The sequence below is a fragment of the Photinus pyralis genome, unplaced genomic scaffold (assembly GCF_008802855.1).
Source record: "Photinus pyralis isolate 1611_PpyrPB1 unplaced genomic scaffold, Ppyr1.3 Ppyr1.4_LG7, whole genome shotgun sequence".
NCBI lineage: Eukaryota > Metazoa > Arthropoda > Insecta > Coleoptera > Lampyridae > Photinus > Photinus pyralis.
Window position 1 is genome coordinate 38,366,072 of NW_022170738.1, and position 22,248 is coordinate 38,388,319.

A 22,248-nucleotide genomic window follows, 5' to 3' on the forward strand; every position below is an offset into this window, starting at 1 on the left:
GCAAATCATACAACCATCGGAGACATTGGAAATGATAACCGTATAACGCCGTCTGTAAAACACAACTAACTCTTATTCGCTCGGATCACGTAAACCTTCCGAAATAATAAGCGTCATAACATGCGTGTACTATTAAAAGAGATAACATAATTGAGCACTATTAAGTAAGTACCGTATCGACAATATCCGAGACTTTTCCTTAATCTACCGATCACGGCCGAGTACGGTACAATCGCCACTTGATACGACACAGTAGTTTTTTGGCCTTGAACGAAACTAATAACTTTGTTACTATATACCAAAACATGAACATTTCTAATGTTAAAATTTTCCTTTGGTTTTCATGCGTGCAAAAAAACCTAATGAGCTGAAATTATTTTTTAAATTAGGAAATTTTTCGTTTAATGAAGTAAAACAGGGAACTTAAAAAAATGAATTCCGATGAAGGAAAGTTTTTAGATAATTTTCAGTTTTTTAATGGTGCAACATATTTTCCATGTCTACAAATCCCAGAGTACAAGCAACTAAAAAAAACTTGACCTGAACATGAGAGGAAAAATTAATTTTAAGGAAACTTAAGAGGAGTTTGATGGGAACCGGGAAAAATAACAGCCGATGAGGAAATTACTTGAGGGGTAACTCGGCGAAAGCTTAAAGAGGAATTTGAGAAGAACAGTGAACTTGATGGAAATTTGAGAGGATTTGATGTGAACTTACAGGGAATTAGAGAGGCACATGACTCAAATGATTGATAAGATTGAGGGTATTGAAAACAGCTTAGGAGGAATAGGCGAACGCTGATGAAAACTGAAGAACATTTGATGACAGGAAAAGAGCAATAACGTTTAGAGAAACTTGATAGGCTTTAAGAGAAAATTGACGAGGAAGCTTAAGAGGAAATTGAGAATAATTTGAGAGCAACTGATGCAAATAACTTTAGGGGCAACTTGACGAAAGCTTATAGAGGAATTTGAGAAGAATAGTGAACATTTGTGAGGAATTGATATGACCTTGCAGGAAAATGGAAAGGCACACGACGCGAATGGACGATGAGATCGGGGGCATTAAAAACAGCGTATGAGGAAACTAGGTGAACCTTGAAGGAAATTTGAGGAGAGGAAAAACCAATAACTGATGTAAATAATAGAATAAATTATTTGAGAAGAACTTGAGGGGCAACTCTAGGAAAGCTTAAAGAGGAACTTGTGGCGAACAGTGGACTTGATGGATGTGTGAGAGGCACATGGCGCAAATTATGGGATAAAGGGCATTGGAAACAGCTTATGAGTAAAGTAGGTGAACTTTGAAAAGAATTGAAGGAAATTTGAGGAGCGGAAAATAGCAATAAACGTTTAGGGGAAGGAAGTTTAAGTAAGAGGAAACATAATTTGAGAGACACTGATGCAAATAATAAAAGATTAGGGAGGAGTATGGAAGGAATTTGATGAGAGAGAACTTTTAGTTTGAAAGCAACTTGAGTATTTTAAAGAAAGTTGAGGAGCAACCCGGCGAATGCTTTTAAAGAGAGACTTGAGAAGTAGCTCGGTTGCAAATAAGTTGTTTTTTTTATTAAACGGGAAATTGCAAGGAGAAAACTGTGTCATAATATTGGCTATTTACTAAACTTCTACCTGTCACAAGTTTGGAATAGTTTGAAATTTCCTAGCTCTAGATAAATCAATAGTCTGAAATTGAATCCCTAATAATTTACAGAAATATCTTTACACTTCAAATGCACATTAATTTTTTGATTTCACATTGACAAATTAGGTTAAAGACAACCCCTGAGCATGATTTACTTCACAGTGAAATTTAATGAAATTCCTTTGATGCCGAAAGAGAAAGTTTGATTAGAATGAACAACAAATTCAGGAGATCCTTTTGATAATTCACATTAAAAAGACAATATTTCACATTGTTCTCGACTACTTTAGGATCTTTCATTTAAACTTTTAAGCGTCACGAATTCATGATAAACTAGGACAAAATTTAACTTTTTATAACGCATCGTAAAATTAATAAAAATATGCATTGGATTTTTTGAAGATTGATTGGAAAATACAGACTGTCTCCGGATGCTGATTCTTCTGTTGGTTAGTATAATTTGGTTCCGCAAAGGTCATTAACTTAATTGGATGTTAATAAAAGTTCGTTTAATGCTAGGAAATCTCTCAGATCAACTTTTCTACTAACTGCCTTTTTTTTAATGGCACAAATACGAACTTGAATATTATTTGATTTTATTAACAGTTTTCTTTGTTGTAATTTCACGTTTGTTCTTAAAAAGGGACTGTTTTTTACTGACTGAAATCGACACGACACTGGAATGCGTAGATACCCTCGTGAACTGGCACTTTTTTGTTAACTATTTGTCACGATTTATGCAAGTAATTTACGCCGAGTGTCGCGGAATTAAAATTCACTTTTTTTCCACCGGGGCAAAAAATCAGCTGGTTAAAAATGGACACTACAGTCGCCTTAAAAACTACTTCAAACTGTTCTTTTTAAAGCTCGGTTATTTCCGAACGCTAATTTTGCTATGGTTTTGGCACAAAGGCCGCTAATTGAATCTTTCTCGGACGCTTAAATACCAATTTGTTCTGACCCGGTTGAGTACCCAAACCAAAATGCTTAATTTCGTGCAAAATAATCCCCTCTCTCAATGTTATAAGGCCCAGTTGTACAATGTCAGTTTAAGCTTCAGTTTATAGTTAAATTGTGGGTTAAAGGATTCGATTGGCTAATATTTCACAAGTTGACCAATCGTGTTTCTGAAACTAATCTAAAGTTTAAACTGACACAGGTTCCTGTAATATCGAATCCTAATGCACCAGATGTTCGAAGAAAGGCTATTGAGCCCACTTCTTTTCCCAATATAGGTGTTATTAACAGAAAAAGACTAAAAGACCGGAACAAGAAAGAAAATTGCTGTACTTTTCACTTCTGTGATAAAATACGCCCTCCTAAATTGACCTTTCGGTATATTCGCTCCTGGAATTTTCACTCGCACGCAAAATTTGGTCCTAGAAAAGTCGTCGAATATTACCTAGTGTGAACGAAACTATTTGACTGGGGCGAATATCTTCAGGAGGAATGTTCCGTGGGTAAATTTACAAACTGGCATAGGAAGAGAGACTTTTTCAGAAATTTTCTTTGCTGCGGAAATTACTCTGAGGGAGAAGATTCCGCCATTTTGTGGGGTAAATTGAATCGTTGCACCACAAAAACGTGCCATGAATATCAATCGTATATATCTATATAGGAGAAAAGTACTAATTGTACTTTGGGAATTAAATCATTTTAAAAAACGACGCCGTTTCCGTCACTCTTGTAAAATATGCGAATTCACGCATTCTTGATTGGTTCAGTACTTATACCTGTTTGCTAAGTACATAAAAGCTTTTCGCGTAACATCCTACTTGCAATATACATAAAACGGTTCGTTTATTTTCTCATGTTATAACCACCAACGCGCGGTCAGTGCAGATATATGCTTTTCCAATATTTAAACGCGAATTTTACACAAGCCTTCTTAAAATAACCGGAGAGGCTGAAATTGTTCAGAATCGATGTCGATTTTTTGGGGAAAATACTTGCTAATAGTAATGTAATGCAAACAAGTGACATTTATAAGCACCGAGTCTCAAGGGGAAGAAATTTGAATGATTAATTAATGGATGGAAATATGTTAATCGCTCGTTTAAAGTTAAATCTTATTACTTTTCGTCACCTTGCGCAAACACCGAGTGAGATTTCAATTTTTTTATGTAATTTATTCGAAGAGGCTTCTAAAGAAAGGGTGATGATGAATCGAATAGAATTAGTAATGCAGGTTAAAGTATACTCCCACGCATTTAATACAGTTGAGGTAGGATGGAAAATTCTCAATAACTTTAAAAATGTTAAATAATTGGGACTCCAACTGCAAATTAAATTTATTTTTATCCATCTGTAATGCTCCAGTTATTGAATACGGTAATACCGTGTAATTTCGCATTAGGTTCCACTTATCCTCTATTACTAAGATGACCCTGTACCGGAGGATACTTTCTATTTTAGGAATGAAAACTACCCCTGTTAAAATAGTATATCAAGAGACAAATGTAGGAATAATCAAGTCTTTAAAGCACGCGCAACGAGTTTAATGGAGTGCTTTTAAACGTTGAAAGTGCTTTAAAGACCAATTATACGCGGGTTTCTTATAATATTTTGTATTCTACCTGCAATATAATCTAAAAATAACGGAAATAATGAAATATTGACGTTATATGTTGCATTTTCCCCCCAAAACCGCTTGTATGACACTCTCATTCCAGTTTTTGGTAAAACACCGTCGAACGTACCGCCGCCACGGGGGTCTGGGGAGTATTCCATACCAAATTAGCGCGGTTTTTGGTTGGAGCTAGGAAGCTGTTTTGTCAAGAAATTGGCACCTGGTTAATTGAAGATTTATCTTTAAATAAGTTGAGTGAACACCATTTTTTTACATTAAGGGACATTTAAGAAAACTACCCCTGATAACAAATAATTATAAATTTCTAGTTTCAAACTTGTAACCAAGACCTTCTGTAATAGTTATTTACGTAAAGACAGGAAAAGGACACATTACTGGCGGGAAAATATTGAAGTACGAGACCCCTTTGGGGGTGGGGAGTTAAGTAATATCATTTGACTGACGAGTTCTGTATGACATTTTAACAGAAATCGTATTTTAATATCCAAATTTCATATTGAACTTTGCCTTTGTCATGGAAACTAACATTTCCGGACATGAAATGAAAATGAAGGTTTCATGACGATTTTGGGTAAATAAATAAACATCAAATAATATTCTGAGGGATTAATTATGATGAATTTTAAAAAATTATAACAGCTAAAAATCATTGTTTAATCAACACCCTAAACCGATATTTTGATACTGTGGTTTTTTGGTTTATTTTAAATAAAACGCACCTTCTCCAAAACTTAAAGCTCAATTTTTTCCAAAAAAAAATATATACCAACATGTTCGTCATAACTTTCTTGGTTTTGATGCTAGGGAAACAAAGAGAAAGGTTCTTTCCAGCACTTCCCAAGAGGTTTTATGAGTTTTCTCCGAAAAACCTACAACAAGCTACTGCTCAGTTTGTATTAGATCAACAGACACCATAAATCCATCCTTTTTTTTTTATAAGCTACATTTACTGAGAACAATTTTTGTAAGTACTTACGTAAATTTTGAATTATTTGCGAAAAATCGTTTAAAAACGTGGTTTTTTCGTTAAAAAACTGACACTTTTGCGGTTAGGTTGAAAAGTATTGACTCAGAAAAATAGAACCAAAGTTGCTTAGAATTAATCAATTTGAGAAAGGCTGGCATTCACTACTAGAAGCAACTTCCGGTACAGGGCCAGCTTTAAAAAAAAGGTAAGTAAAATCTGAATCCAGATTGTTGCTGTTTGGCAAAATTATACGGGGAAACGTGGGTCACCGCTTGTTTGGTCGTAAAAATACAATAAGGAGATAGTGATGAATAATGGATCAACTATGACCTACGACAATATTCCCTCCGCCCGTTCCTCCTTTGTGGCTTCATCAAATCTTCCAATAGTGCAAGATTTTACATAATTAAATAATTGACTTTTCGTGGGAACTCTCGTGATTAGCATGATTGGTTAATTAGCGTGTTACCAGGATAGATGATTGGTCCATATTAGATATCTTCCACATTTTACCGATTGATACATTGAAATCTTTCGTTTGTATTAAAATGATTGGCCAAAGGGAGATAAAAAGGTCATCAAACCCATCAAGAATACATTTTTTCATTACACACACCAGCCAAATGTTTATTTTGAGCAAATAGCGATCGCGATACGGTAGTTCAAGGATACGATGAACTTTTCAAATTATGCCATTTTATAAATAATACAAATGATTATGGGACAAATCTTTTGCAACTAAGTTTGAGTGTTTCAAAGCATTTTTTAGACCAAAAGTGCACCTTAGGTTTCATCTAATGTCACTTTTTTTGTTTCCGAGGTAAGTAACTACTAATTCAAGGGTTTAAAGGGCACACATTGCAAATGGTATACACAGTGCGTCCACTTAAGTTCGCAGCATATGGGCAACTAGTTACTATTCATGTTTGAAAAAAGTTATTCTTCAGAAAACGTTCTGCATGATTTCAAACCTAAAATGTAACCATCAGATATCAAATTTTTTAGGTATCAATTATTTTAGAACATTATCAAAATGCTGCAATACAATATAAGTTGGGAAACTTAGAGGTTACCGAATCTGTTTATTATATATTAGTTTACAATTTTAAATAAATTTGTTGATAACAATTTTCTATATTAATAACAAATAAAGGTATTTTAAACTTCTGAAAAATTCAAATTATTTGACCTACTTCGCATACGGTTGCACATACTGTAGGTATAACAGTTCTCTCTATCTTTTTCGACATCGTCGTGAGGTATCCTGTTAAAACCTATGCAGCTCAATTGCCTATTGAACCCAAATCATCCTTAGAAGAAACATTGATTTCATGTCTGAAACTACACTTAAATAAATTAAAATTTTTTTCCGTTTTCTCACGTAATAGTAAACCCTCGAGTAAACCTTTGTTTAACTTCTCCGATAACTCGACTTACAATTTTTTCGCGGTAATTTTCACTTTTCCAGAATCACCCTAACTAACTCCCTTCTTTTAATTACCGAGAAAATTTTTCATACCCACAATGGCGAATTAACTTAAAAATGGCGAGGTCTACATTTCCTATTGGTTAGTGTCTTTTTCGCTACCAATCCTGAATGGCTCCTATCTCAAGATGAGCTAAGAAATGTAACTTTACATCCCTCTTAAATAGGATGTAATCCTATCCCTACGCTCGCTATCTAAACGTCAAAACTAATTAAAGGACAAAAAGCTCATTGAAAATCTCTGCGTAAAAATGACTTCACATAAATTCTTTACATAAATAAAACCACTATTTGTATAAGAAAACATTACGGAACCTTGACATTTTTTACAGCATTAAAAATTATACTTGACCTATTTTTTCAAATTTTCCAAATTTTAATAAACAAAAAGCTTACTGACTGCTTTTCTAGCATCCTTCTGAAAGCTTTAGACCCCGGAAATTTATGATATGTTTAGAGTTTTCCTTTACTGCGCCTGCTCACAGGCTTTTTAATTTTATTTACCAACTTAAGGTTTTTGGGAGGGAAATAAGTAAAATTAAAGAATTCTTGAAGGGGAAAGATCCATGGTGAAAATGTTTCATGCGTAATGGGTTAAATATAAATAATGGCAAATTGACTATACTAATAAGAAGGTATTTCATCATAAAGGCCTTAATTAATATTTGCAGCATTTGTACAGTCTCCCTTTTTCATTTACGCCTCGTATTAAATGAAAAAGATACGAAACGCAAACAAATTTAAATTGAAATAAATTTTGCCCCTAGAAACATAAAAGAAATTAAGCCAACGAACATCAAAGAATACCATTAAAATCACAAAAAAAAAACCGGAAAGGGTGCTGTATTTAAATGTTTCATAATAAAAATCCCTTTAAATACCAATTCTTTTAATTAGGATAGGATATTTAAATTGAAATCTATTAATAGATTGATATAACGACCCTCTGTCGTTCGTTATAATTTTGCATAAGTTCGAAGGGAATCGTTAGTCACTTTTTACTCATTACAAATGGAAACGGGGCGATTTTTTGTGCAATAAAAAATTGATGCAGTTTCGAATAATCGTAATTACCATAAGCAATTTACGGTTCAGTTATTTTTGTGAATATTCAACAGGTGTAGGTTATATGTAATTTTCCGCGTTCTGTATAGGTATTCGTGCGATTTTTTAAACCTCGCGTGATAGGTACGAAATTAATTAATGGATGTTTCCAACAAAATAGTAAGGAGCGCTGATCCCACGAGATTATTATTGCGGTAGGTGATAAATTGATAAATTTGATTATTTTCCGAGTAGGTCCTCTGAATAACTTCATTGCTTTAATGAAGAGCGTTTTTCAAAATATTTATTATCTATCAGTGGGAAATTTTCTGCATCTGGGGGCGTAAGTGGTTTCGAGTGGGTGTAATAGTTCTGACGCAAACGTCTAGTTATCCCATGAAACAGGCGTTTTTCCTCCTTTTTACCCATCGCAATTCCAAATGAAGGAAATCATGTGGGACGAGGTTGTTTAGCTTAAGTCGGATGTCTCGCCGATGTTGTTTGTCTATTGAAAAAGCGTATGTCACGGTTGCTCTAAATTATTACGAGCAAGTTCTCGCCAGTTAAAGTTTTGCACATGAAACTTACACATGTCGTTCTGCAGTTAAAAGGATAAAGTCATTGTTCAGTTTTGAATAAAGTCTTTTTAATTAAAAATCTTACCAACCTATGAGCTATGATAATTATTGGTTAACTTAGTCCAACTTTTGGAGTCAAGATTGTTGGAGATTAGATAATATTACATCCCTTTTCATCTAAATTAAGACTTGTTTCTTAGTCCAGCGAGGTGAAAAGTGTAGATTATGCAGCATTAGATTTATTAAGGGATTTGAAATATTTTGGATTGGTAGTACCCAAAGACATTAACCAATAAACAATTACGCATCGCCATTTTGAAAGATAATTTGCCATTATGGGCGTGTAAAAAATTACGTAATGGGATAAGTCCGATTAAAAAATAAGAAAAGCCCCTTGGTCATGTAAGCGTACACGTCGTATAGCGAAGAGAAGTACATAATTTTGTCTTTCCGGAGAGACCAATTCAGGGTTCAGTTTGAAAAATTCGTTATATAATAAATAGTAATGCCTGTTTCTCCTAATACAATTTGGGAGAAATTTCAGTGATAGAACTCAGTAATTACAAGTGTGAATTAAAAAAATATAATAGTTATTTATGGTATAAGTGTGTTATATTACAAATAAGTCACGCGAGAAAAAAGTAAGCCCACGAGGCCGTCAGGCCGAGTGGGGTTATTTTCTCAAGTGACTTATTTGTAATTAATACACGTGCACCATACAAAACTTTATCCAACACCTCCTCAAGCTGGTTTAAAACGTGGAAATCTTAAAAACTGCGTGTTCCGCGAAAAGCTAGAGTGCATGGAATACAAAAGCAATAATTCGTTGCTATGGGGAATAATAAACAACAAAAAATTTAGTCAGAAAATTTATATAGATTTACTTATGGTTCCTGTACTTTATCTTGCTAGTGAGTTATTTTACGTCCATAACTCATTAGTGGGTTATATTATACCTTACTCGTTTAATTTCGTCATGATAATGACTGGATAACATAGAGGTGTTGGATAAATAAAATAAACCTTCCTTTTTTACCAAAAATCGATTGCACCAAAATTTCTCGGGAAAACACTTTTTCTTATTAATTTTGGTGCGTAGAATCCAAAAAATGTGTACTTTTTCGATCAGACTTCTCAATCAAAAGTTATAGACTAGAAACCAATTTCGAAAGAAAATTCAAAGGGCTGTAACTTTTGAACTAGTAGCCCAATCTTGGAACTGTTTGAAATTATGGATTCTACAGGCCACATTCTATAAGAAAAATTTTTTTCCGGGTCGATCTGAGACAATTTTTTTTTGGGGCTCAAAAAAAGGCAGTGTATAACCTTCCTTTTTTACCAAAAATCGACTGCACCAAAATTTCTCGGGAAAACACTTTTTCTTATTAATTTTGGTGCGTAGAATCCAAAACAATTCGTACTTTTTCGATCAGACTTCTCAATCAAAAGTTATAGACTAGAAACCAATTTCGAAAAAAAATTCAAAGGGCTGTAACTTTTGAACTAGTAGCCCAATCTTGGAACTGTTTGAAATTATGGATTCTACAGGCCACATTCTATAAGAAAATTTTTTCCGGGTCGATCAGAGACAATTTTTTTTTCGGGGCTCAAAAAAAGGCAGTGTATAACCTTCCTTTTTTACCAAAAATCGACTACACCAAAATTTCTCGGGAAAACCCTTTTTCTTATTAATTTTGGTGCGTAGAATCCAAAACAATTCGTACTTTTTCGATCAGACTTCTCAATCAAAAGTTATAGACTAGAAACCAATTTCGAAAGAAAATTCAAAGGGCTGTAACTTTTGAACTAGTAGCCCAATCTTGGAACTGTTTGAAATTATGGATTCTACAGGCCACATTCTATAAGAAAATTTTTTTCCGGGTCGATCTGAGACAATTTTTTTTGAGGGCCTCAAAAAAAGGCAGTGTACAACCTTCCTTTTTTACCAAAAATCGACTGCACCAAAATTTCTCGCGAAAACACTTTTTCTTATTAATTTTGGTGCGTAGAATCCAAAACAATTCGTACTTTTTCGATCAGACTTCTCAATCAAAAGTTATAGACTAGAAACCAATTTCGAAAGAAAATTCAAAGGGTAACTTTTGAACTAGTAGCCCAATCTTGGAACTGTTTGAAATTATGGATTCTACAGGCCACATTCTATAAGAAAAATTTTTTTCCGGTTCGATCTGAGACAATTTTTTTTGAGGGCCTCAAAAAAGGCAATGTACAACCTTCCTTTTTTACCAAAAATCGACTGCACCAAAATTTCTCGAGAAAACACTTTTTCTTATTAATTTTGGTGCGTAGAATCCAAAACATTTCGTACTTTTTCGATCAGATTTCTCAATCAAAAGTTATAGACTAGAAACCAATTTCGAAAGAAATTCAAAGGGCTGTCACTTTTGAACTAGTTGCCCAATCTTGGAACTGTTTGAAATTATGGATTCTACAGGCCACATTCTATAAGAAAATCTTTTTTCCGGGTATTCAGAGACAATTTTTTTTTCGGGCCTCAAAAAAGGCAGTGTATAACCTTCCTTTTTTACCAAAAATCGACTGCACCAAAATTTCTCGGGGAAAAACACTTTTTCATATTAATTTTGGTGCGTAGAATCCAAATCAATTCGTACTTTTTCGATCAGACTTCTCAATCAAAAGTTATAGACTAGAAACCAATTTCGAAACAAAATTCAAAGGGCTGTAACTTTTGAACTAGTAGCCCAATCTTGGAACTGTTTGAAATTATGGATTCTACAGGCCACATTCTATAAGAAAATTTTTTTTTCCGGGTCGATCTGAGACAATTTTTTTTTCTTGCCTCAAAAAAAGGCAGTGTATAACCTCCCTTTTTTTACCAAAAATCGACTGCACCAAAATTTCTCGGGAAAACACTTTTTCTTATTAATTTTGTGCGTAGAATCCAAATCAATTCGTACTTTTTCGATCAGACTTCTCAATCAAAAGTTATAGACTAGAAATCAATTTCGAAAAAAAATTCAAAGGGCTGTAACTTTGAACTAGTAGCTCAATCTTGGAACTGTTTGAAATTATGGATTCTACAGGCCAGATTCTATAAGAAAATTTTTTTTCCGGGTCGATCTGAGACAATTTCTTTTTTCGGGGCTCAAAAAAAGACAGTGTATAACCTTCCTTTTTTACCAAAAATCGACTACACCAAAATTTCTCGGGAAAACACTTTTTCTTATTAATTTGTGTGCGTAGAATCCAAATCAATTCGTACTTTTTCGATCAGACTTCTCAATCAAAAGTTATAGACTAGAAACCAATTTCGAAAAGAAATTCAAAAGGCTGTAACTTTTGAACTAGTAGCCCAATCTTGGAACTGTTTGAAATTATGGATTCTACAGGCCACATTCTATAAGAAAATTTTTTTTCCGGGTCGATCTGAGCCAATTTTTTTTTCGGGGCTCAAAAAAAGGCAGTGTATAACCTTCCTTTTTTACCAAAAATCGACTACACCAAAATTTCTCGGGAAAACACTTTTTCTATTAATTTGGGTGCGTAGAATCGAAATCAATTCGTACTTTTTCGATCCGACTTCTCAATCAAAAGTTACAGACTTAGAAACCAATTTCGAAAGAAAAATTCAAAGGGCTGTAACTTTTGAACTAGTAGCCCAATCTTGGAACTGTTTGAAATTATGGATTCTACAGGCCACGTTCTATAAGAAAAATTTTTTTCCGGGACGATCTGAGACAATTTTTTTTTCGTGGCAAAAAAAAAGGCAGTTATTATTACCTTCCTTTTTTCCAAAAATCGACTGCACCAAAATTTCTCGGGAAAACACCTTTTCTTATTAATTTTGGTGCGTAGAATCCAAAACAATTCGTACTTTTTCGATTAGACTTCTCAATCAAAAGTTATAGACTAGAAACCAATTTCGAAACAAAATTCAAAGGGCTGTAACTTTTGAACTAGTAGCCCAATCTTGAAACTGTTTGAAATTATGGATTCTACAGGCCACATTCTATAAGAAAAATTTCTTTCCGGGTCGTTCTGAGACAATTTTTTTTTAGGGCCTTAGGGTGTCTAGAACAGCCTCTGAAAGTTTCATAAAGTTATCACAAAATGCAAGGTTGAAACCTATTTTGGCTCTTAACCCCTGCACTACATACGAGAAAATAACCCTCAAAATAATGAGATNCAAATTAAGTCCCACTTGAGCTATAGTGCCATTTAACATTTTGGGGGCTGTAGCTGCAGCAATAAGGTTCAATCCAAACCACCTCAGTTTAGTTTTAAATGCGCCACCCCGAATTTGAATGTTTAGTTCATGGTCAAAGCAGTACGAGAGTGTAGAAAGTTTCGACGTAATCTAAAACTGTTTCTCCAATACGAATTAATCGCAGTACGAATGTGCAATAGCAGAAAATTAAGTGTCATTTGTACCCCAAAGAGATCTTTTGGCAGCCCATATGGGTATGGTGTGCCCGACAAAGATGCCTACTCTTTCATTATATCTAGAGAAGTAGTATTTAGATTATTAGAATTATTAGAAAATCTTTGCATGCTAAAGGAACAGAATGAGCAGAATGACGTTGCCGCTCCAAAGTGAAGTCACTTGAGATTTCAGAAGGAATTTTACTTGCAGCGGAGAAATAAGAATGAGTTTCGAATGTATTACTTTAAACAAATTTGGTAAATTTCTTGGACTAATATAACAGTCCAAAGGGTTACGGTATCTTTCCAGCTTTACAATTTATCCTTGTACAAGAAAAGTAACCGTCAACAAACGTCTTCTTGCATTATAACACAAAACAAAAGCATAAAGTAAGAAACCAATTAAAAATAGCTATTAAAATGCCTCATACTATTTTAAAGTATTTTGAGTGACTTTAAATTGAAAATGCAACCCTTAATTTTATTGTTCTTTGGCAAAGGAGATCTTAGCCAACGAAAACAATACGACAGCTATAAACGAAGTAAATCATTCTTTTGAACACAAGAGAAGTGGGAATTCAACATCGTTCCTGTCGAATCCAAATTTTATTTCAAAGAAAGAATCATTTGAATTGCAAATAGCGCAACAAGTTTGAAAAGTAAGTTTGGCAAATTTTTCAGGATATCATGGATAATTTATCCCAAACCTAAAAGAACCTAGAAACTTTTATTTCGAAATCTCAATATAATTTTATTTTCAGTCAGTCAGTATAATATATTTACAGGACAATTAACATTAATTTAGGTATATGGATCACATACTTATCTATAAAACTATGTAATATTTTGGGCATCTATGAAATTAATGTTAATCCTTTTTACAGTGGTAGCAAGAGCATGAGACCGCCGATTTAAATGTGAGGGTACGTACGCCGTCAACGCAAAGGACGCGAGCTTCCACGGGCTCGGTGTCCATTATGTTACAGCACTGGCCAACGGAGGTAACCGGCTGTGTTGGGGTGGTTTTCGGTCCAGAAGGTACGGACCAGCTCTCGCAAAAGCCTCTGCATGCATTGGTTGTCATGTGAAACTCTACACAGTTGGGGATACTGATTTTTCTCGTATGACCTACAAGTAGTTACTCATCACTGACAAGTACAAGAAGCGTGGCGACAACTCACCAATCTTATGACAACCGGGTTTCTGCCATGCATCCCTCGCTATCACCGTCGACGAAAGTAAAACATTTGGAAAAATTACAGCTAGTAGCAACCAAGACGCTAGCATTCTAAAAGTAAATTTATTTCAACGCAAGAATGAAAAGTGCACGTAAATTACCTGCGTGAAGCGTCGCGGCGCCCTGTACGAAACAGCTCTTTCAACGTCGGAACGATGAATGAGACTGATCCAAACACCCTTTACTCATTTGCGATCCCTTTTTTGCACACTCACCCCCACTTACTATTATGGCGCACACCTACGTTATAGTTTTTTTAATTTCTTATTAAATATTTTAAAATGTTAATAGCCCGCTTTTTATGATCGACATCCCTTTTATGGGAGTCGTTCTTTCAAATTCTTCTTAAGGCACGGTTGGCATTAAATTATCAAGTGCCCATTACATCCGAAATCTTTACGCAAACAAACCGTGAACGTGCCCTTTGGAACCTAAATTTGATTAAAATATTTAAAACTAATTAAGGGCGGTTTCGAAGAATAGTGCAGTTTTGCAGGGATAGAGCTCATAGATTCACACACTTCTTGTATTAGGAAATCAGTATAAATTGGAATAGTTCGGGAACCAATGGCGATTTCTTGCGAAGTCGTAAAGTCCTTATCTTAGCAACCAAAGAATAAAATCTACAGTAAAATTAGGTTCTGAATATAAGAAAATTTGGGAATTGTGCTTAGTTAAAATGAAGTATAATTTCTTAAGCTTCTGATTACAATAATTTTTATTACACGTTAGTTAAATTATTGGGTATCGGCCTCCAGACACTCATGTAACCTACATGAGTGTCTGGAGGCCGATATCCAATAATTTAACTAACGTGTAGTAAACCTAACGGCAAGTACTCCTTGTGGTAATAATTTTTGTACTAATAGGAATTTAAAATAGGTAAAGTTAGTGTTGGCATCAATTAATGCGGAAGAAAAAGAAATTAAAGGTGATTGAAGTATTCTATTCCTTTTCATCTTACTTCTGATTTCATTGCTACAACAAAAAATCTTTCAAAAATGTCAAGTCATTTCACTTTGAGGTAGCGACGTTGAATTCCTCCTCCCCCCTCGTTATTGAGAGTCTAAGTTTGTTAGTTTATCGTAAAAGATGCTTATTCGCCATCTTGGTTTTTAAAACAGAAATGTATCATTTTCTATTTTGTTTCTAAATGCGGTATTTTATTCTGAATTCAACGCAAGTACCTATTTGTCATAGTCATAGTTTTTGACATATGTCTAATAATTTGAAGATGCAAACATTCAAGATAAGTGAGTGCTTTTTCTTATAATCGAATCCTTAAAGTCCAAAGAATTTTTTGAGTGACCGCCGAAAGTCTTGAAAAAGTTTCCAGGGCTGCTGCGATTTTTCAAAGTTAAAAATCAAAAAATGTCAAATGTTTACAGAAAAATGGACATATGTCAAAAACTATGACAGATAGGTAGGTACTTAAATCTTAATTGAATGAAATTCAGAATTTAGAAACAGAATGGTATATTTGAATTTTTTCAAAAACAAGATGCCGCCATCTTGAGATTATTTTATTGCAATTCGCAATGGTTGATTATGGCTGTAATCCAAATTTCAAGTTTCTATTTCGACTGCAAGTTTAAAAACTTCTAACGAACGGGCTACGTGAATCTCCTTGATCCAGAGAATTGATTTGACCCGCACTACTAAACGATTTATCCTTTAATATTCAAAATGGCAGCCAAATTGCTACAACTGCACGTTCGTGGTTAATTATTTTTGGGGAAATAATATTAGCTTATGTTGTTTCAAGAATTAATTTGAGATCTTTGAATTTTCTTTCGAAATTGGTTTCTAGTCCATAACTTTTGATTGAGAAGTCCACAATTTCCAGTTCCACAGTTCCAAAACTGCTACACCCTCATATTATTTTGACCATGAACTCTAAATAAATCTTAAAATACAGGGTAGCACATTGGAAACGAAACCGAGGTATTTTGAAATGGCAAAGAATTTCCAAAATTTAATTTATATACTTTTTTTGGTTTTATTCAGACAATTTTACATCCAACCAGAATTGGTAACAATTTAGTTTAGACAATATTTTAGTAAACTTTTGCATAGATAATTTTGTTGCCAAAAACGTAGCCACTTATGTGTCTGGCCATTTGGGTCAATAAAAAATAGGAAAAAATATTTCGACCCATTACCCGAGAAAAGGCAAGCGTTTTATTGGATTCTTGTCCAAAGTTCATTTTGAATATTACCCAAAAATTAGTCAATTTGAGGATTTTGAGCTTGCCCACTGTCTGCTGGGAGTTAAAAAATAAATGAGGTCAGAATTGAAACATTCTTCTATACCGAGGTGAGTATTTGCATCGGGAAACAATCATAATTGTAGAGCTAACTTGCTAACTTATGCTAGTTGAGTTTTTTTACAATTTTTTCAACATACCTAGAAAACTGGAACTAAGGGGCTTTATCCAGCGCTATAGTATTCCTTTTCTATTTTATAAAAATCCGAATGGGATGGCGTACCCAAATTTCTTTGACTGCGTGCCCCCCTTCTAGTTTACATAAGTACACGTTTATTTTCTAATTTTGACGTGAACTTATTTGGACCTAATCGGTTGGCTACACCTATCGCAACAGCAGAAAAAATATCAGAATCTTGTAAAGATGGTTTCATTCATTATCATTAACGTCACCTAAGCATTAGGTTATCACAGCAAACAATGTGTAACTATGTACCATGGAAACCACCATGATCCAATTAATACCGAACCGTATTATTCCGAATTTATTATTATTTACATCTTTTATGTATAAAATGTGATAAGTGCGATCGTATCAAATTGATTTTTTCGCAATGTACGCTGAAGAAAAATATTGTGGAAGTCTTATGCTTATGTTTTTAATTTTTTATAACGATTGTCGTTCATGTAGAGAATTCCATTTTCCGATAGATAAAAATGTTTTTTTTGCTCAATGCTGTACTTACGCAATTGCCCCTCTCCAAACATTGAAAGAATGCGTGTAAGAGAAGTGAATGACCCATTTATTGCGGTATTGAAGAATTTCACTGGGACACAAGTATTAGTAAAACAAGGATTTGAGGACCTTAGGGGCTAAAGAAACCAAAAACGAACATGAAACCTCCTTCGGAACATCCCTGAGATATCAACTTGGGGTTTTCGGCATTCAAAAGAGCACCTTCAAAATGTGCGTTAACCTCAAGTCAATATTCCAATACTAGGGACAGGGGCTTTGCTCCTCCTTGTCCTTATTATATGATTCTTTGTCTGATTGAAGGTTGGAGCAAAACTGGGGGCCGAGGAAGACAGTGGATCAATAGAGAGTGGAGGCAGGACGCAAAGAAAAAAGCGGTATAAGCAGATCTGAAAGGAAGAAAAATAAACGGAGATTTAAATAATACAGTCGCACAGAAAGGAGGGCGTAAAGATAAAGGTGCCAAAGAAGGAGAAGTCAAGGAACGAGAGACTCGGAAAGACCTTAAAGAGGAAGCGAAAAAAAGCCAACAAGGGGATGGGAAAGTGTGCAGGTGACATTAAGTACGCAAGAAGGAGGAGTGAAAAGCATTGAAATGGCGTTTTCAGGCTCGGAGAAAGTATGAAAGAAACTGCGTGAGGCGTCCTAAAGAAAGAAGGACTTACAACCAAGGACGGAGTTTCCATCACGATGAAAACGTTTCAGATTGAACTGGAAAAATAGTACCGTCCACGGTTTTACTCAGAAACCGTTTCGACAGTTTTCCCCATAACGAACTGTCGCTAACAACTATTTGACGCTTATCAGCACGTTAACAACAACAAAAAATCACCAGAAGATTACGAAGTTTATCGGCTGACACTACATAATCCTTTACATACTTTAACATCATTCCAGTCGAAGTTCGGTGATAGTTCCGATACTTACAGCGCGTGAGATATGAAGCTTGACGATTTGAGAGTTTAAGGAAAAGGTAATCGTAATCTTCATTTTCTACAAAACCCTTAATTTTTGATTGTAGATTATTTCATGGATTCGATACTTTCGATAGACACCTACAACAACTTCTCAATTTCTGTAATCGTGCGTACAAATCTTTTTTGCAATCGTGACATACCATCTTGCTTCGTTGACTGTTACCATACCGAAAGTCCCTGGTATTTTTGATGGCCGCTGATTTTATTGCTGGATGTATCGGTGGTAAGTGTTTTGTTAGACTTGTGAGAGGTGCTACTTGTGCTTTCGCAGGATGTGCTGGTATAGTCGTCGGACATCCACTGGACACCGTTAAAGTTCACTTACAAACGCAGGATGCACTCAATCCGCAATACAGGGGAACGTGGAATTGCTTTCGAAGTTTACTAGTTAAAGAAGGAATCCGAGGACTATATAAGGGAATGGCGAGTCCCTTACTGGGCGTCGCTGGTATTAACGCGATCGTTTTCGGTGTCTATGGAAATACTCAGCGTTATAGCAGTGATCCGAATTCCTTAGTTTCACATTGCATGGCCGGCGTCTTGGCAGGCTTAGTGCAAACTAGTATATGTAGTCCGATGGAGTTGGTTAAAACGAGAGTACAGATAGCAGGTGACAATTTGAAACCGCTTGAATGCTTAAAAAGCATTTATAAGACTGAGGGCGTTAGAGGAGTGTTTAGAGGGTTGGGTATAACGGCTGTAAGGGAAGCACCAGCCTTTGCCACCTATTTTGTCACATACGAGTATTTAACACGAAGTGAAGACAACACCAGAACTTCCACGGCCACAATGTTGATGGCTGGAGGTCTCGCAGGGTGCGCTTCCTGGGCCATTGTGTATCCAGTTGATGTGGTAAAGTCCCGACTTCAAATCGACGGTATGAACGGTGCGCCGAAATACAAAAGCGCTTGGGATTGTTGCCGGAAAAGTATCGCGAGTGAAGGATACGCCTTCTTGACGCGGGGGTTAACCCCAACGTTGATTAGAGCATTTCCTACGAACGCGGCATGCTTTACTGCAGTCACGTGGAGCATGAGACTATTCAATGGCGAAATTAGTTTCGGTATTGGTGAAAACACAGCAGCTGTTGCTTAAATTCTTCCAGTGATCAGAACGTTTTTTTTTTGTAGTGTGAGATAGTACGTAAATAAATTATATTGCTAGCGCGAGTCTTATTTTTTGTTTGATTGACCTATGCTGACTTGTGCCCTTTGTACTTTACCAATCACGCGATTTTTATGATTACCACTGAAACAATCAAGATTGCTATTGTGCCATCCGCGACCATGCAAGTCAATGAATTGAACAGATTGTGTCCGGAGGCCAGTTCCCCTCTGAGCAAGAGATCAAAAAAATATTTTTGTTTAAATTAATTCAAATGCGTCATGGTTTTGTATTGCAAGTGCAAAAACCACATGTTATTACGAAATACCAATCCCCTCTCCTAGTCGTTTACAGCGACCCAGGCAGTCTGATGATAAGAAAACAACCAATGGGCAAGAAGGTAGGACCTAAATCATAACAATAACAGGATGTATGGCAGAGATTGTATCACTGAGTATCCTTTTCAAATATATTTAGAATGACCATGCCTAATGAAATGTTCCTTGTGTTTCATATCGATTTTTGCAAATGTTCAGTTTTAACTGGTTAGTCAAGATCGCAGAACAGTGCATAAGGTCAAGAAAATGAACTTTGTTATCTTAGTAGATGATATAAGGCAAGTGTTTAATTTTTTTGGGAATCTTGCTGATTTCTGAATGAAAATAATAAACCGCCAAAAACGTTGAGGTTTTTTTGAAGGACTTTTTGGTACACGTAAAAACTAACACGTCTTAGTAGAAGTAGACTTTTTAATTCTCACCTTTCATTTGGCAGTTACGTCATTGGTTTAAGCTTAAATGGACAGGTACATTTTAGGGATGAGATTTCGGACATAGCTACACCAAAGATAATAGAAGCTCTTGTTACTGCGAAACAGCGAGGGATTGGTACTTCAAGACTTTGTGCGTCAAAGGCTACTATAAATCAAGACCTGACATTTTTGGGCAATGTTGAATTTATTTCATTTAAAATAAATGCGACTTGCCCAAAAATAAATCATTTAATGTAGGTGACAGAAACTACTCAATAATCTATAAAAAATTATTCTAAAAAACAGAGAGTGCTCATCAAATGTACTTTTCAGACCAAAACCTAACTCAATTCTAATTATAATAGAACAACTTTTTGGTTTGCCGATGGGCCGTCCAAAATTAGCCGAGACTATCCAATTACTAGGAAGTTCATGTTGTATTTGATCGGTACCGGTCTCTCTATAAAATCTGGAACTGGGTCCCACTTTTCATGAAGCGGGAACCCATCCGTAGGACCTGTCCGGAATTATGATAAAGCTTCTTGCAATACTAAGAATTGCAGTTGTAAGAGAGAAAATGTGCCATTCATAAAGTTGTGTATCTACATAGTATGTATAAGTCTCTGCTTTGGTTCGGTGAGAAAGTTTCTTTTATTTTCCAACCTAATTTGCAATAGAGTTTAGATCAAACGTAATTTTTTGAACGTATATATTTTTGAAATTATTTTGTTAAAAAACCATACACAGGGTTTTAAGTTTAAATATTTTAGTAACAAAGAGAGCTATCGAAAAAGGTTGCAAATAAAAGTTGCAAGAACTTCCTTATTTTAAATGGATCCCATATTGGATTTTTACGTCGCTGTATAGAGAAGAAAATTATAAAACCAGTGATACTAAACAATTGGTGTTTCATTTGGGAATCAACCCTGCATTTTTGCTTCGAAGTTTACAATGTATTTCTTATGGTAATAATTCAATGGCCGATTGTGATGTTAATTGATGTCAATATCTCGAAGACCGCCATTTTGAAAATGTATCCCATCGAATTTTGCAACTTCGGTAGCTCTCTTTGTTACTTAAATATTTGAACTTTTTAAAAATGGCGATTTTCACTTTTTTCAAATTATCTACGAAACAATTTATTTGTTCCAAATATCGTATCGGAATATCCATTAGCATCAAGAACTACACAACTTTGTCAATTTAACCGAATCTGTAAGTATAATAATAACAAAGATAACCATGTTGTCCTACTAAATGTAAGACACCCTGTATATGAAAGTTGTTTAACATTTTATTTCCCATAATAAGACCGCATTCAGTTGTTTTTATTTCAGAAAACAAATGAATAACGAAAAACATAAACAATTGCATTTTTTTAAATGGCAGTGCACCTTTTCATTAGGCTCATTTGATAGGGATTTTTTTTCTCTTCTCTATCAAATGAGCTTAATGAAAAGGTGCACTGCCATTTTAAAAAATGGAATTGTTGTTCGTTACTCATATATTTTCTGAAATAAAAACGATAGAATTATTATTGGAAATAAAATGTTAAACAACTTTCATATAAAAAATTTGTGTATACAGTCGATATTTACCTAGATATACAGGGTGACAATTTGAAAACTTACCACCCCCCATATCTTAGTAAATCAACGAGATATTTAAAAAATTCAAAATCCGTTTCGGTAATTCGGAGGGGGAATCACAATGACATAGTTGGCTACGCACCCCCTCCAACCCCCTGCGCCCCAGCCACCCCAACTTTTAAATCTTAAATAGTGACCCCTCATGTGTGATACATCGTTGGGAAGCTCTGAAAAAATGCTTTCCAACCATACCAAATAGCTAACTAACCTAAATGTAATGCTATTTGGTATGGTTGGAAAGCATTTTTTCAGAGCTTTCCAACGACATATCACACATGGGGGGGGGGGGGTCACTGATATTTAAGATTTAAAAGTTGGGGTGGCTGGGGCGCAGGGGGTTGGAGGGGGTGCGTCGTCAACTATGTCATTGTGATTCCCCATCCGAATTACCGAAATGGATTTTGATTTTTTTAAATATCTCGTTTATTTACTAAGATATGGGGGGTGGTAAGTTTTCAAATTGTCACCCGGTATACTAATTCCATACATAATAAGCACCTTGTATGTATACATGTTATCTTGGAAAATACGCCATCTACATAATTTTAGGTGTGTATTTTTAGATTCATCATGCTTGAAAACTTATATTGGGTCACACTGTTTCTACGTCACTGAGAGTCACTGAAGTTTTCGGTCTTAGCGATTTTAACTGGGGGACATTTTTGAAAATTTAACTAGACTATATCAACTGCCACCAAATTTAATTACAACCAACGTTTCAAAAGAGGAGAAATTAAAAAAATTCAAAGATTTATGAGGAATTTTAGCTATACAGTTTACAGACAAGGGAAATTTTAGCGAAGTCTCTCTTTAGCAGGAAGAGTGGTTAAAGTGATCTCTTTAACCGCAAGGATAG

At 35.0% G+C, this 22,248-nt stretch overlaps 2 protein-coding genes across 2 annotated transcripts; one reads left to right on the forward strand and one right to left on the reverse strand.

Annotated features, from left to right (window-relative positions):
* Positions 1-13,478: 13,478 nt before the first annotated feature.
* LOC116175500 (thyrostimulin alpha-2 subunit) lies at positions 13,479-14,098 on the reverse strand. The gene is made up of 3 exons (XM_031493650.1): positions 14,052-14,098; positions 13,895-14,001; positions 13,479-13,841 (listed from the first exon to the last, which is right to left on the reverse strand). Exons 2-3 carry the CDS (start codon positions 13,998-14,000, stop codon positions 13,582-13,584), a joined length of 366 nt encoding a protein of 121 aa, XP_031349510.1. The 5' UTR covers position 14,001; positions 14,052-14,098; the 3' UTR covers positions 13,479-13,581.
* Positions 14,099-17,753: 3,655 nt separating this feature from the next.
* On the forward strand, positions 17,754-19,058 carry LOC116175494 (mitochondrial basic amino acids transporter). Its single transcript, XM_031493643.1, has 3 exons — positions 17,754-17,884; positions 17,933-18,111; positions 18,160-19,058. Exons 2-3 carry the CDS (start codon positions 18,078-18,080, stop codon positions 18,981-18,983), a joined length of 858 nt encoding a protein of 285 aa, XP_031349503.1. The 5' UTR covers positions 17,754-17,884; positions 17,933-18,077; the 3' UTR covers positions 18,984-19,058.
* Positions 19,059-22,248: the final 3,190 nt, after the last annotated feature.

Coding starts and splice junctions, on each gene's coding strand:
- LOC116175500 (XM_031493650.1), bottom strand. CDS start 14,000: ATGCTAGCGTCTTGGTTGCTACTAGCTGTAATTTTTCCAAATGTTTTA. Junction 13,842..13,894: donor ACCCGGTTGTCATAAGATTG/GTGAGTTGTCGC, acceptor AACTACTTGTAG/GTCATACGAGAAAAATCAGT.
- LOC116175494 (XM_031493643.1), top strand. CDS start 18,078: ATGGCCGCTGATTTTATTGCTGGATGTATCGGTG. Junction 18,112..18,159: donor TATTGCTGGATGTATCGGTG/GTAAGTGTTTTG, acceptor GTGCTTTCGCAG/GATGTGCTGGTATAGTCGTC.